General features: G+C 53.4%; 1 protein-coding gene across 4 annotated transcripts in view; it reads left to right on the forward strand.

Moving 5' to 3' along the window:
• ZBTB16 (zinc finger and BTB domain containing 16) overlaps window positions 1-15855 on the forward strand; it is a 188152-nt gene that overhangs the window by 670 nt on the left and 171627 nt on the right. The window contains exons 1-3 of one of the 4 annotated variants that reach the window (XM_055305430.1): window positions 1010-1911; window positions 2310-2439; window positions 2635-3995. In XM_055305430.1, the coding sequence (XP_055161405.1) occupies window positions 2728-3995 (1268 nt within the window). In that variant the 5' untranslated portion in view covers window positions 1010-1911; window positions 2310-2439; window positions 2635-2727. Of the gene's footprint in view, window positions 1-1009; window positions 1912-2037; window positions 2199-2309; window positions 2440-2634; window positions 3996-15855 lie in introns of those variants that run through there. The other 3 variants (XM_055305431.1, XM_055305429.1, XM_055305426.1) reach the window with 3 other exon arrangements.

Below are 15855 nucleotides of genomic sequence, written 5' to 3' on the forward strand. Positions count from 1 at the left end.
GAGCCCGAGCCCGAGCAGGCGGGCGGTCCCCGGTGCGCGGCCCGTGCGCGGGCGCGACAGGGTCGTGGTCTATTTGTGCTTATTTGCCGGCCGGCTGCGAGGCTAGAATCCGGGGCTCCGAGGAGCGGACCCGGGGCGGAGGGGAGCGGGGCTCGGGGCTCGGGGCTCGGACCCACTTGGGCTTGCTCTCTCTTTGAAAAACGTGGTGGGGTCTTTTCCCTCCCGACTGGGCTCGACCCCCACCCGTTTCGCGGGGCGGGGGAGGGGCGGCCGTGGCGGGGCTCCGCAGGGTCTTCGGGGCTCCGGGCCCTCCGCGGCTCTCGGCGGGACCGGCCGTGGCGCGGGAGCTGGCGGTGCGCTGCGGGCGGCGCTCGGGGGTGCCCGGGCTCTGCACCTGATGCGTCGGGACGCGTCCCCCCGGCCGGGCGCCCGCAGCTCCCCGCGCGGCCCCCCGAAGGCTCCCGCACGCGCTCGCGGTGCGCTCGGCGGCGCGGCCCGCGGACCCCTCGCGCGCGCGGACGCGCCTGCAGCGGTGCCCTCGCGGCTCCCCGGGGCGCTCGCCCAGTGCCGCGCCGGGCAGCCTGCCCGTGGCCGCCGGGGGTCACGGCCCTGGGCCGGCGAGGGAGGGCCGGCGGCTCCCTGCTCGCCTCTGCTTCCCCACGCCGCTGTCGGGCTTTTGTGCTTCCCCCGGGCGCGGGCCGGGTCCGCCTCCTCGCGCCGCTCGCGCCCCGGCGTCCAGCCCGCCCGGACTCTGCCTCGCGCCCGGCTCCCTTTCTTCCCGCGGTCTGGCTCCCCGGGAAAAGTTGCTTCCCCGAGTTTGCCGAAGTCGCGTCCAAGTCTCCGTGGGGGCGGCTGGGACTGGGGCGCGTGCGAGCGAGGTGGATCCCCAGAGCCCGAGCGGGTCGGCGCCGGCGTCCCCCCGCCCGCGGGGCCGGGCGCTGCAGCCCGCGCCGCCGAGCCGAGCCGAGCCGAGCCGAGCCGAGGGTGCGGGTCGGCCGGCCCGGAGCACCCTGGTGTGCCGCGGGGGGACTCGGGGGGCCCGGCTTCCATTCCTCCGGCGGCCCCTCCTCGATCCCCGAAGCCCCTCGGGCTGACGGCAAGCGCGCGCGGCGGACGGCGCGGACGAGCGGCAGCTTCACTCCGGATGGCCTTAGTCCCCACCCCAGGGTGGGCAGCAGAAGTGTCCCGACTGTGCAGCCCTGTTAACCCTTTCCGCGTGAGATCTGTGGCTCTGGAGCCAATAGGGCTCCTTTTGGGGGCGGAGGCAGGCAGCGTTTCAAGAGCCAGGGAGAGCCTGTGCTCTGCTGGGCTCCCCGTTCCTTTCACTGCAGCGTTGGCCACGGCAAGGCAGAGGCTGGGGGGCACCTCGGTCTGGGTGATGTCTTTCTAGCACTTTAAACCGGCTAGGGGACTCCCAGAGCCCTGCTACTGATCCCAAACAGCGCTTTGGGAGAGGCCTTTGTTTCCCAGCCTGTTCTCTCTTCCTCCTGTTTCTAACACACACAGTACATGCTGCACCACTATCACTTCTGGTGCCTCCAAGCCATGTCCAGCGCCAGCTGTGGCTCCTGGGCACAGGACTTGGGAGCCTGTGGGACATGCTTGGAGTTCATGTACTCGGCATGTGCGCACCTGGCTATCGGGGTGCATGTTTTCTATGATCTTTCTCTCTAGATCTTTCATAGCCTGTTCCCCTACTTCTTAGAGATCCTCTTGTCTGCTGGGCACTCGTGGGCAGGAGGTAGGTTGACATCTCCTATAAGTGTGTGCACACGTGTTGACTCTCCCCCTCTGGCTGCTGCGTGCACATGCATGCCCATGTGCACACACAGGCCAGATTTTGGATTACCCGTGCAGTAGCTCTGAGGCACCTATGGATGGAAGCAAGCCAAACTAGTGTGAAGGTTACAGGTGTGTGTTCCCGTTGTTGCCTGGGCGGCGAGGGGGGCAGTGGTCAGGGCATGAGTGGGTCAGTCTCTTGCAGCCCTGAGAAGAGTGGAGGGGCAGAGGCCTAGGAGGCACTGGCTGGGGGGTGGGATGGGCCAGAGAGGAGCGCCCTTGCTCAGAGGTTTCCGTGGGCCAGGACTGTCGGCTGCTAGCCCCAGGTAGGCTTGCCTGTGCTCCTCCGGCTGCCACGGCGAGGCACAACGTAGAGAGACTTTGTTGAGAAGCTGAGGTTTACTGCACAGGGGTTGAAGGTGAAATCCAGGGCTTCAGTGGACTAGAGGAAGGGGTCAAATTCTTACTTAGAGTGTGTGCCGGCACTTTCTCATCATGCATCTTGGCCCTGTATGGGAACCTACCCTCAGACTTCAAGAAAGCCCAGGATTCCCAAGACTTCACTGTAATTCCCATTTCGCTTCATCTGACGGACATCACAGAGCAGTGAACGAAGCTTATGCTGTGGCAGGACCTTTTCTTGACTCTCTTCCTACCTGGGTTTGTAAAGGCAGATGTGCTAGGTTATAGGAAGCTTCCTCCCCTCCCGCCTCCCGCCCGGTGAAAATCGCCCAGGCTATCTTATTACTAGGGGGTTATGGGGGTGCTGTGTGGTTTGACTCCTTGCATTTTGGGACACTAACCTATCTTTTGTTCTCTAATTTTTTTCCCCCGCCTCTCCCTTATCCCCTCCAGCCCTCTTGCTCGGCCCGGACACCCACCCAGCCCCACCACGCACGCAGAGCCAGAAAGGAAAGAGAGCCTCATGCCTAAGCCGAGGGGAGCGCCATGGATCTGACGAAGATGGGCATGATCCAGCTGCAGAACCCCAGCCACCCCACAGGCCTCCTGTGTAAGGCCAACCAGATGCGGCTGGCTGGGACGCTGTGCGATGTGGTCATCATGGTGGACAGCCAGGAGTTCCACGCCCACCGGACTGTGCTGGCCTGTACCAGCAAGATGTTTGAGATCCTCTTCCACCGCAACAGCCAGCACTATACTCTGGACTTCCTGTCGCCGAAGACCTTCCAGCAGATTCTGGAGTATGCGTACACGGCCACGCTGCAGGCCAAGGCGGAGGACCTGGATGACCTGCTGTACGCAGCCGAGATCTTAGAGATCGAGTACCTGGAGGAACAGTGCCTGAAGATCCTGGAGACCATCCAGGCCTCAGATGACAATGACACGGAGGCCACCATGGCTGATGGTGGGGCCGAGGAGGAAGAGGACCGCAGAGCCCGGTACCTCAAGAACATCTTCATCTCGAAGCATTCCAGCGAGGAGAGCGGGTATGCCAGCGTGGCTGCACAGAGCCTCCCCGGACCCCTGGTGGACCAGAGCCCCTCAGTCTCCACTTCCTTCGGTCCTTCAGCCATGAGTCCCACCAAGGCCGCGGTGGACAGTTTGATGACCATAGGACAGTCTCTCCTCCAGGGAGCTCTTCAGCCTCCCGCAGGGCCCGAGGAGGCAGCAATGACTGGGGGTGGGCGGCACGCTGCGGTGGCTGAGGTGAAGACCGAGATGATGCAGGTGGATGAGGTGCCTGGCCAGGACAGCCCTGGGGCCACCGAGTCCAGTGTGGTGGGTGCCGTGGGGGACAAAGTGGAAGAGAGAGGCAAAGAGGGGCCCGGGACCCCAACTCGGAGCAGCGTCATCACCAGTGCTCGGGAGCTGCATTACGGGCGTGAGGAGAGCGCTGAGCAGCTGCCGCCTCCAACCGAGGCTGGCCAGGGGCCCCCCGGCCGACCGGAGCACCCTGCGCCCCCCGCTGAGAAACATCTGGGCATCTACTCCGTATTGCCCAACCACAAGGCCGACGCCGTGTTGAGCATGCCCTCCTCAATGACTCCTGGCCTCCATGTGCAGCCTGCCCTGGCTGTGTCCATGGACTTCAGCACCTACGGGGGGCTGCTGCCCCAGGGCTTCATCCAGAGGGAGCTGTTCAACAAACTGGGTGAGCTGGCTGTGGGCATGAAGTCGGAGAGCCGGACCATCGGGGAGCAGTGCAGCGTGTGTGGGGTGGAGCTTCCTGATAACGAGGCTGTGGAGCAGCACAGGTAGGGTCCTCTCCAGCCCCGCACCCCACACCCTAGCCCCAGACTTCCAGCTCTGACACCCTGCCTTCATGCCCAGCTTCTCCCAAGCCCTGGGGCCTGGCTCCCCTGTCCTCCCTGTTCTTTGTTAAAAACAAAACAAAACAAAGCAAAATGATTTTTCTAAGTCCTGATGGCAGGGCGGGGTGGGGTGGGGTACATAATCTTCAAATGTGGCAAGAGGGCCTTGGGTCTTTCCTGAGCATTGGGGAACTCAGGGACCCAGCCTGTTACCAGGCTCTCTTCTCTTTCTCGTTGCGTTTGAGCACCCGTCTGGTCCTTCTGTCGTTGGGTCTGGTTGCCTTTACCTGGAGTGACTAATAAACCAGAGGGAGGGAGAAGGGCAAGTGGGATTGGGGTAGAGGGTCTTCCATGGTCTGGATCTGGCTGTGTTGCCTGGTTTCAGGTCCCCAGGTCCCTGGGTAGTGCTCCCTGCCGAGGCTGGCAGTGTGCAGCTCTGGAGCATGGGAGGGGCTGGACACTGCTTGGGCTGTGTGAGCAGCTGCAGGTTCTACACGTCATTCCTGGTGACCATTTATCACCAGGAATGTTGCTTCCTCTCCTTCCTCATTCTCTGCCCCTGCAAACACATTCAGAGGGAGTTGATTTAAATTCAAGGGGGAAGGATGGGTACGAGAGTTTCAGTGTTGCAGCCCTGCAGTCTTATTCTTATCCTATCTCAAGGTTGAATTAAATGCAACTTTGGGCTAGCATTGGCTCTCCTCTGGCTTCTGTTTTTTTTTTTTTTTTCCTCTGTGAAATGGCCATTTGTTGAGCTCTTAGGACATACGTGCCTGGTGCAAGACTGACTGCTTTAGATGGAGTCACGTTTTTGTGACAACAGTCCTCCGAGCTGGGTGATGTTTTCCTTCCAGGTAGGAAGATGCTCAGACCTTTTCCTGGGGTCACCTATAGACCATAAGAGACAGGGTTGGATTCACATTGAGATCTTAGTCGCCTTGTACTTTGTCGCCTCTTGCAGTCACTTGGCACTGAAAAGGATCACGTCTATAGAACAGAGGGTTTTGAGAATTGCTCATCATAAGTGGAGTAAATATGGACGGACTCAGTAGTGCGTTTGGCTTTTACTTGGATCTCTTGTGACCATGTGCCCGTCATTTTGCCATCTGGTCCCAGGGTCAGGTGAATGGTGTCAGGGAGTCCCCTTTGGTTGCCATCCACAATAACATTTCCTGTACACCCTCTCGCCTGCTGTTTTATTGATCTTGGGGGTATTCTGCACTTTAGCAATGCTTTTCCTCCACCTGTTCCTCTGTTGCTGGGTCAGGTACAGGAGAAGGGGATGTGAGAGGGTGTGGGGGCCGGGGAGGCCTCTGGAGGTTGGCTGACTACCCCAAGCCCAGCCGGAACCTGCTCCGACACTGACTGATCCGTGGCTCTGAGACTGACTTCGTGGAAATTGCTGCTGAGCTAAATGTAGCCGGATTTTTCCGGCGGGCACAAAAAATAACCACCAGCAAGGTGTGTCTTCTTGATGCTTGTACCACTCGGAAATAGACCAAGGATGTGTTTGTTTTTCATTCAAACTTTCCTAAAGAGGAAGCCCCCCTCCCCAAACTTGACTGGATAGATTTATCATCTTTTCTAGATGTGAATTATTTCAGATAGGTGCTATGAGAAGTGGAGTACGGTGGAAAGTAATTATATTTCTGGTTCTCTTCTGGTCCTGGTTGTTTCTATACTTGGGTGGGCTACAGAAGATACCTGCCCCCAGGAAGTCTAGGCACCCATTCTGTGGGGACCCTCTGTCCTCTGGGGAGAGGTGGAGGCCTGGCTGTATTACACTGCGCGGAGGATGGGCCATGGAACTAGCTTCATCTCTCCGTGAGAACTTGGGATAGTTATGTAACCTTCCTGAGCTTTGTTTTACTTTTTCAAACAGAGATGCGGCGTCTAGGTGATTCATTCCATCAAGTATCCTGATGCTTGATCGCAGCTCAGGTCTTGATCTCAGGGTCATGAGTTCTAGCCCGTGTTGGGCTCTGTGCTGGGTATGGAGCCCACTTAAAAAAATTAAAATTGGGAGGGTCAGTGGAACATGGTGCTGAATTGATGAAGTAACCTCCAGAAATCCCTAGAGTGGTGAGCTAGTGGCACACGGTAAGTGTGCAGGTGATGCACTGACCTATCGGTCCCCCGTTTTGTTCAGGTCTCTGGATTGCCTCCCTTGACTCTGAAGTCTAGAGAGTAGTATCCACAGCGCTGCCTTCCCTCGGGGCTCTGCTGGCCAGGAGGCAGTGCGGAAGATGTCCCCATCCCTGTGAGCTTAGGAAGGGGAGGGCACTGGTCCAGGGATCCTCAACTGCGGGCTGCTGACACGGCAAATGTGCTTTTGACTAGGGCACAAAGTAAGCTGCTGCAGCCCAAGAAACTATAGCCTGGGCAGAGCCTTGGGTGGAAAGCCATGGGATTGAAGAAATCAAGGAGGCATAAAAAGGTTCCTGTGGCCGCCCCCTGGCTTCTGGTTAGGTGCACTCGGTGGGAGGTTTTTTCCTCTCTCCCTCAGAACTCCTGGATTGTGGTGCCACTTCCCTAATTCCTGTTCTCTGTACGTCCCCATACATCACAACCTCTAGTACAAATAAAAGGGTGAGACAAAATAGTCTGAAGGGGAGACTTTGACCTCAGGATGCTGTGGGATTGGCTGTAAACAGCAGTGATGAACATGACAAAACAACAGCTACAGGTTTCATTTTATTTTACTTTTAAGCCATAGACTAAAATGTTGTTAGAGGTTAAGGTACCTGGCAATTCTTGGTGCTGGATCCTCAGGGAGCAGAAGGGCATGGAGGGGAGGAGGAGAAGGGGGAGAGGGCAGGAAAGGTACACAGGTGGGAGAGTTGGGTCTGAATCGGGTCATGAGGCTGCTTGAGTCCCAGGCTGGTGAGGGAGAGAGCTGCAGACAGAAGATACTCGCAAAGATGTGGTCTCTGAAGAGCTTGGTGCTCGGCAGGAACAGCATAGCAGCATCACCTGTAGTCGTGGACTGATGGGAAGACAGGACAGAGGCTCCTTGGGTAAATTAAATGGGACTTACTTACCTGAAGGATCCAGAAAGTTCATAGACCCCAAAGACCAGTGGCATTCTGCAGGCAGGTGCAGAACCCAGATCCAGGTTCTGGACACCACAACCTTCTGCGGTGTGCTCCCATCACAGAGGACAGGATCTGAGGGAGGGAGGGCCCCAGCAGGCTTCTGGAAGATTGGACTCTGCTTCTTTAGCTTCATCTTTCTTTTTTTCTCTCTCTCTGCGTCTGCAAGGCTGGAGCTGTTCTGCATGTCGGCTTATCTGGGTCTGAGAAGCTAGGGATAAGCTAGGGACCAGCTCACCTGAGCCAGGTGTACCTACCTTCTCCTTCTCAAAGGTATATACATGGGTTGATAAGATTACGGCTGTCGGTATGGTTGACTTAGGTGTGAACATGGTCCTCATTCTGAGCCCCCCAGTCTCCCCAGGCTCACACAGCCTGGTCTGAATGTGTTTCTGAATTGAGTGCTGCAGAAACAGAGCTGGGTCTGGTTTCCCGGGGACTCTGAATCTTCTTTTTTGTTTTTAATTTTAATTTTAATTTTAATTTTTTTAAAATTTCTTTTTATTGGAGTTCAATTTGCCAACATATAGCATAACTCTGAATCTTCTACAGCAGACCCCTAGATTGGTTAAGGCCTGAATCCTGCAAACACACACACACACACACACACACACACACACACACACACACATTAGGACCTCTTGCCTGGTTCTTGAAGGGAATCTCGGGAAGCACAAGGATGGATCTCAGCCAGCTCCCCAGGCCCATGTGTGCCGCCCTTCCAGGCTGCTTCTTAGGACCAGCTCTAGGGTGCACGAACCACATAGTCGAGATGACCAATTTCTGCCTGGCTCCTTGCCTTGGTCTCTCTCAGGTGGCCCGCTGCTCTGTTTTCTGTGGTTGACCATGTAAAGGGCCAGCAGCTGTTGACCTTGGTTTCAGCCACTTTGGGGAGCTTAGCAGTTGCCCTTACTCTCTTACTCTTGGACCCCTTTCATCATCCTGCCGGCTTTGGGCACCTCTGAGGTCAGACCTAGCCCTGCTGGGAATGTGCTGTAGAATAACGACAGCAACGGCGATAATATTAACAGTGCCTTGGATCAGTTGTAGCACTTTCTTCTTTGCCCAGTACTTTTGATGACTTTCTCTCTCCTCACTCTGCAGCCTACCCCTGAGCAAGTCCATCATTCCATATCTGTGAATATGAAGTCTGAGAAACTCTGAAAGCTAAAAGGTTTTGTGCAACTCATTTAGTGGCAAAACCTGATCTGAACTGATGTGAGACTATATTTATCCTGCCTATTTTGAATATTCATATGTTTTGCTGCAAAAATATTAATGTGTTTGATTACAGAGTGCTTCCCTAGACTCCTCTGGGATTGGCAAATACGGTGGGCTCTGTAGTATCTTTCTGAAATACAAACAATTTGGATTTCTGTAGTAGCCAAGAGTTTTGGATCAGGGATCGTGGACCATGTTCAGCATCACCTTGCAGACGAGGAAAATGAGCTTCGGAGCCAATACGTGACTTGCCCAAGGTCACATAGCCATAAATGGATAAGGGTCAGGAGCCCGGCTCTCCTGATGCCCAGCCCTGAGTGCTCTGCGCCAGGCCATATAAGCACATGGACACTGCCCTTCTGGGGCAGATCCATCTGACCTAGTCTTTAGGTGCCAGCACCATCCCTAAGATACCACCGTTAGAGGCCACAGCTATCTTCCTTGACGTCAATCTTAAAGGTCAGGTGTGAAGCCCGACGTCTCTGAGTAGCTATTTGTGGCTGTTCTGTCATTCACAGATTTGCCCAAATCCTTTCTGAACCCATTTCTATTTCCAGGAAGTGTCCTTTTGGGGGTGATGAATGACTTATGTGTATAAACTCCTGGAAATCTAGCCTTTGGAGAGGTCGGTAGTTGTGAAGTTGGGAAGATGGCAGGAGGCTCTGTGGTGTGGTGCCCAGCTGGGGTGGAGGCCAGGCCTCTAGACTCCACTTTGTGGTTTTTAGCTCCGTGACCATTGTTGGGCTCTTTCCCATTCTGAGCTTTACGCCTTTGTTCATAAAACGAGGTGCTCAGATGAACTGTTTCTGAATTGTTGACTTCTTAAAAAAGTTCTCTTAATCCATGCTGCTCTCCCATCTTCTCGAGGTCCTTTTGGCTAATAGCATTTTGCTCTGTCTGGGAATCTGGATTGGCAGTCAGCCAGTGAAAATAGGGGGTCCCTCTGGTCTGTTCCTGTCCGCTCTGACTTCGTTTTTTAATACTTACCGAGTAAGTATTAAATGGGATCGAGACTGAACTCTGGGACATTTTGAAGACGATTTCTTTCGTTTTCTTTCCAGGGGAGGGGAAGTGGCCTGTTCTTTCATCTCAGTGAGAAAAGTCCCATTTTAATTTGCTGTCACTATTGGATGGAGCTGCTAATTGCTGGAGGGAGAGGAAGGAAGAACACTTCAGTGACACGTTCGCCTCCTGCTTGTTCTAGGAACTCTATTTATGAATCTTTAAAATAGTGATTATCCTAAACTGTTAAAATCAAACTCCATTCACAACTCTTTCATTTCTTGCTAATTCAGGGGAAAAACATTTCCAATCACTTAAAAAAAAATTTTTTTTAAATTAATGACTTTAAAACAAGTCCAATGGAAAGACTCCAGAATCTCGCTAAATGAATACAGGCGTGCCTCAGTGTGCCCACTGGAGGGTTACCGAATTTTCCTTGATAATGGGAGGTTTTCTTAGGTTCTGGGTCGGTGGTGTTAGGTGGACGTCCTGACTCGATGGCAGTTGTTCTGGTAGAAAGAAAAATTTCCCGGGGCATCCCCACTGCCGCCCCTCTGATGTTTTACATGTAGTAAATGTGCATCTCAAGCAAATTAGACTTTCAGGGCCAGAATCCTGATTTTACCGCTTACCGGCTGTGTGACTGTGGTTGTGTTACTTAACCTTTCTGTGTCTATTTGGTCCTTAGTAAAATGGAAATAACAACAGCACCTACCCACTGAGTTGTTTGTTACAAAGATTCATCAGCAAATGTTTGTCAAGTGCAAGGAGTGGTGGCACCAAGTAAGTGCTCTGGAGGTGTTTGCTGTTGTTGTCTTTTTACAGCTCTTGTGAAATGGCACACTGGTGGTGCAGGGCAAGAAATGCATTTATGTCATCTGGGTCCTGCTTCCGCTCGGAGGTGTCAGTTCATAGAGCACCGTAAAAAGTGCACGTCAGGCACTGTGTGGGGCCGACACCCCATGAGCACCTGCATCCCCCTCTGCCCCGGCCCCCCAAAGCTCATCTTCTGTACCCTGGTGGCTAGGGTACTCTTTGTCCTATTGACCTGAGGCCTGATGAGTCATTGCAGTTCTCATTTAAATTTAGCTGGGCAGCGCTCCACCAGCAGCAGTTCCAAATACCGAACAGTCTCACCCAGCGTCCAGCAGCCAGTGCCTGTGGCCAGGCCAGCAGATCCCCGTGGCCGAGGCAGAGATGAGGAACACAGGCCCCAGCTTACTGAGGGAGGGGTGGGCTTGTGGTTTGTGGTGGGTGGGCATTCTAGAGCCCCCCCCCCCCACTCCTGCCATGCAAGGTGCGGCTAAGGGTGGATGTGGCCAACAGCAGTTTCAGTGCTTGATACCTGACGGCCTCTGTGCTAAGTGCATTCGGAGCCAGATGTCCTTACAGGCCCTAGCCACCCTGTAAGGGGGATGCTAGTTGCAAATTCCCTGATGGGCAGAGGGAAGTGTGAGAGGTTAACAGACATGTCCAAGGGAAGACTGAAGGGAGCATTGCCTCATACCGCACCATCTCTCACTGACATGAAGAGACCAGCTTCTAGTGATGGGGCCTTTTATGCTGACTCAAAAAAAAACAAAAAAAAAAAAACAAAAAAAAAAAACAAAACCACACACACGCACCAGAAAAAGAGAGGGAAAAAGAAACTCACTTACAAAAATAAAAATCCCTTGCTGTTAATTTCATGCCAGCATAATCAGAAATCCCCCTTTCTACTGTCTCCCCTTAAAAGCCCCGGTGTCCTTATGCTGGCTCAGTCTGGAAAAACCATGGTTGGGTTTTGCCTACGTGAGGCTTATCGGTGCAGCTGCAAGCAGGGGATCCAGTACTTTATTGCTGGTATGGAAACTTCGGCTGAAAACTCGCCAAAACCTTCTCAGTTCTAAGTTCCTAGCTCACTTTCCACTCTGTCCCTCAAGCCCCGAATTCCTTCAGCAGGAACGGATTGTGTTGGGCTTTGCAGTAGGACGAAGCTGAGCTAGACAGCATAAAGAACTTCCTGAAACAGTGGGACATCACTGGGCAAAGTTATTAGAAGATTCGGTCACAGAAATTTCGATGAAGGGGAGAAATTGCAGGCCAGTTGGAAGTGATTTTTAAGAGTTTTCCCCTCTTCCGGGCCATTTTTATTTACTTCTCTTAAAAGTTTCTTTCTTTATTTAAGTAATTTCTGCACCCAACGTGGGGCTTGAACTCACAACCCCCAGATCAAGAGCCGCATGCTCTTCTGACTGAGCCAGCCGGGTGCTCCTTTGGGCCATTTGGATTCCCCAGAAATATTAAGTAAGGAGTTGTACAGGGACACAAACCACCACCGCTGGGCATGTCAAGAGCAAGACAGACAGATGGCCAATCTTTATAGGGGGCCAGGCATGCAGTGCAGGGCCAGACCGGTGTCAGGCACACGTGGGTGAGAGAGCTGGCGCTCCCTTGTGAATCTGGGCTTCACCTGTCCGAATCATCAGGATCCTCTCCTGTGAAGTGAGGTTAGCCTCGTACCTCTCCATGTGGTTTGAAACCTGTCCCAGCGAGGTAGCAGGTAACCTAACACACCCAGCAGGGACTCACACGTGAGGCTGCCTCCCTGCTTCCCACTTCCTTTGTGACCCCAGCCTGACAAGGGGGGCCGCTCCCTCACCGAGCCCCCTGCCACCCTTGCCCGGTGTCGATCTCTAAGTGGATTAGCTGAGCATTGTGATCTTAATGCCATTAGGCCTGTTGGCACAACTCTCCTTGCCATAGTGAGAAGCAGATGTGGCCGACCGTAATGGCCCTCGGTGATCCATCAGGCCTGGAGTGCTGGGGGAAGCATTATTAGTGTTAATTTGGGGGAGCCTTTTATGGTAGGTGGGGGAAATGCAGAGGGGTTGTTTGAAATGTATTTATTTAAGCCATTCAGCAGGTTAGATGCTGTCAGGGTCTACCGTGGCTAAAACCACCCTCCAGCCCCCCCTCTCTTTAAATACGGCCCCTCCCCAACCCTGAAGCCCAGGCCTGATTACTTCCAGAGTTGGAGAGACAACTTAGCAGGCTCTTGTTTCTTGCCGATGTACCTTATTAGTAGCACCTGGCATCATAACCCACTAATGGGAACCAGCGTTCTCCTCCTGCGTGGCCAGTGACAAGTAGCCCTGTCAGCCGGAGCTCGCCGTGCGAGGAAGTTCCTATTAGCTTTATGGTCAGGAGAACTTGTCCTGTTCAGGAAATGAATGTTGCCTCTAAAGGTCCGCGGCCCTGACCCTGGCGGCATAACCTGTGCGGGCCGCTCAGGATGCTTGGGATTTCAGCCCCTCTCTGGTTCTTGTCATATGTAAAGAGGGAATCATTGTGGTATGTTGCAGCCTTGAACTTTTGATTTATTCAGTGAGGACGACTTAACCGTTTCCATGCCTGGATGGCTGTGTGGTGCCAGAGCGGAGCGTGTCCCTAGATGTGTGTGGGGAGTCTAGGGGTGGGTGGAGGAGAGACCCCCACTTGTGAATGGGGAGCTGTCTCCCGGGGGGGGGGGAGGTGTTCAGGGGATGATTAAACTTGGGTTTTGCATTCCTGCAGTGTCAGAAGTTTCTGGAGTCGGCTGCAGGACGATGGGCAGCTGGGAAGGTGGGTTTGAATTTATCCCCTGCCTCTTAGAAGCTCTGTGGCTCTGGAGAAATACCTTACCTCTTGCTTCCTCAGCTCTGAGAGTCCGTCCTAGCGTGGACTGTATATAGTGCTGCCCTGATATTATCCATAGGAGGAGGATGCACTTGGAATATAGAGCCTGGGGTGGGCACATGGCATGGCCTGTGGCCCTCACTGAAAGGATTTTCTTTCTTTCTTTCTTTCTTTCTTTCTTTCTTTCTCTTCTTTCTTTCTTTCTTTCTTTCTTTCTTTCTTTCTTCTTTCATCATAATATCATTTTAAGACATTTTGAAAAGAATGGCCTAGCACTTTTTCCCATCTAATGTATCAAGACTTTTTTCCTCCATCGTGGCCTTGGAATCAAAAAGAAGCTTTTCGTTGTTCCTTCCTTTTCTTCTGCCTGCGAGTGATGTTTGTAAATGTGATTTTTTTTTTTTTTTTTTTTTTGCGGAGAAAAGCAGCGTTTGACCTCGTTCTTGGGGGAAGCTTTGGCCTGACTCTTAGAGAAGAGAGGTTTGTGAGCTGTCTGGCAAATGGATGCTTGCTTCTGCCTTTGCCTCTGCTGCCCTGTGAAAGGCCCCCGGTGTCGAGGGAGTGAATTGCACTCGGAGGCGCAGCCCGTGGAGCCTGGCCCCGAGGAGATGATGGGCCCGTGGGGGGATGCGGGGCTTGGAGATGATGCTTCCTTCCGGAACTTTAAAACAAATCTGTCCATCTGTCTCTGGCATCACTGACAGCAGTTCAAGGAAAAAAATAAAAATAAGTTCTTACCCAGTTGGCGGGCCAGGTGCAGAGAGGAAGGATGGGAGTGGTCAGTGTGTCCAGGCAGCTGGCCTGGCGCTTGGGAGATGGGACAGTGGCTCGTTTTGGGGTGTATGTGCCCGCAAGAGGCAGGTTCGCCCCTCCATCCTCTCCATGAAAAACTGTGCCCGTCTCAAATGAATAACAGCCCCTGCCTCTCTCGGAGCAGGTGAAAGCCACTTTGAGGCGTTCGTGGAGTAGGGATGGGAAGTGTTCAGTGCAGAAGTTAAATCGTGACAGTTGTCCCCTCAATGCTCTGCTAAATTAAGGATCTGCTAACATTTGCGAGTCTACCTCCCTACATCCCCCCACCCCCGTCCCCTTGGCAGAGGGATGAAGATGGGACCTAAAAACAATGTGAAGCGCTGCTAAATCGAGTGACTCTAAAAACATTTTTCTTCCCTTGACGTTGAGTGTGGAAAACCAGGGCTGGACTTGTGAGCGCTGCACACCCGTTTGGGGCCCGTGTGCCTGACCCCCTTCTCAATTTCTAGCACAATGGTTTTCACTGCCACCTCTCCCCCCCTCCCCCCTTCATAATTATCCACTATTTTACTTTTTTGTGTCCTGACAGCCACAAGAGTGGTTTTTGTTTTTTGAGCTGGGTAGCTGCTAAATATTCCCCAGCAGCTAGATTCAATGGCTTGGGGGCTAGCGGGGATAGGCCAAGCCTTGGCATCCCCTGTTGCAAAAGTGAAAAATATTTCTGTTTGCAGTTAATTTTAGTGGCAAGCAGATCATGTTAACTGGATGTAATTGCTTCCAGATATGGCCGAGGGTTTTGTGTGTTGAGATGAAGGGTCTGGTAAGTGCTTACTTCCTGTGTAAATTAGGCTATTCCATTCAGTCTTTCATTCTGGCCAGCCCTGGAGTCTGTCATTCTGCCCCCCTCCCCAGCCTGCAGCCTGGTGTGAGAGGCAGCTTGCTCCGTCCCTCTGAATGCAATTCTTTTGTCACTAGGAGCCACTCACCTCTTGGTTCTTGATGTGAGTTTGCCCTTCAAATAATGAGAAAGGTTTGAAAAGATGCCACCTGGACCTGCTTCTTGCCACGCAGAGGCAGATCCGCAGAGCCCAGCGGGGAGGAGGGAATCATCCCCTGGTTGTACGGATTGTGGCCTAGTACCCAGAACCCCGGTTTTCCGTGGATGTTTTTTCCTCCACCCTCTGACCCCACTCCCACCTTGGAGAATACTATTCTCTCCCTTTCTGACGAGAGCTCGTTCCAGTGGGTCTGAAATCCTAGAAAAATGGAGTGTCTGTTGCAAGGAGGTGAAGCCCGTGGTCACTGGAAGGAGTTCTAAGACACGAAGCTACCGCTCTTCTTCGCCAAGCAGGTGGGATCCACGCACCCCGCTGCCCCTCCCTGCGAGAAAGCAAGAGGAGAATCCATCCGGAGAATCTCTTCCAAGCTCCTGCGGTTTCCAGGGTTGGAACCTAGGAAAAGCGTTAAGATTCACGTCCTCCTAAATTCTGATTTGGTCCTCTGGCCTGTCCCACATCGTTAGTGCTATTTGCATAAGAGGTTGCTGTTTATCTTCCTGTATCAACTCCACTGATAACCCCTGTGGTCTGTTTAACAATATATGAGGAGTAGATTACTTGATAAATGCCAGTTTTCCCAATAGGCAAAGATAAAGTGTCGGGGTCAGGGTGAGGGGTGGTGTGTGAGGAAGGAGGGACCAGGTGGGGAGCCAGGACTCTCTCTCAGATCGGGGTGGAGATGTGTGAAGGCACCTGATGGAAGGCAGCTGCACATGTCACACGGTCTGTCGGCTTCCTGCCCTCACTGGCTTTCCGCCTCCTTCATGTGGACATGCAGGGTCTCTGAGAACATTCCATCGAGGGGGCTGCTGATGCCTGTGTTCATACAGGAGGGGAAAGGGTGGAGGTAAATTTGTGCTTCTGTGGTTCCTAACCTTTCCTCCTTTCCTCCTTTAACCCCTTTTCATTTTTACAAGTCGTCAGCTGGAGAGTCCTTTCTTTCTTTCTTTTTTTTTTTTTTGGCTTGCTGACTGTATAAATCTGAAATCTCCACTGGGTGGATTTTTCCCACCTGCCCTG

The sequence above is a fragment of the Nyctereutes procyonoides genome, unplaced genomic scaffold (genome assembly GCF_905146905.1).
Source record: "Nyctereutes procyonoides isolate TBG_1078 unplaced genomic scaffold, NYPRO_anot_genome, whole genome shotgun sequence".
Classification (NCBI taxonomy): domain Eukaryota; kingdom Metazoa; phylum Chordata; class Mammalia; order Carnivora; family Canidae; genus Nyctereutes; species Nyctereutes procyonoides.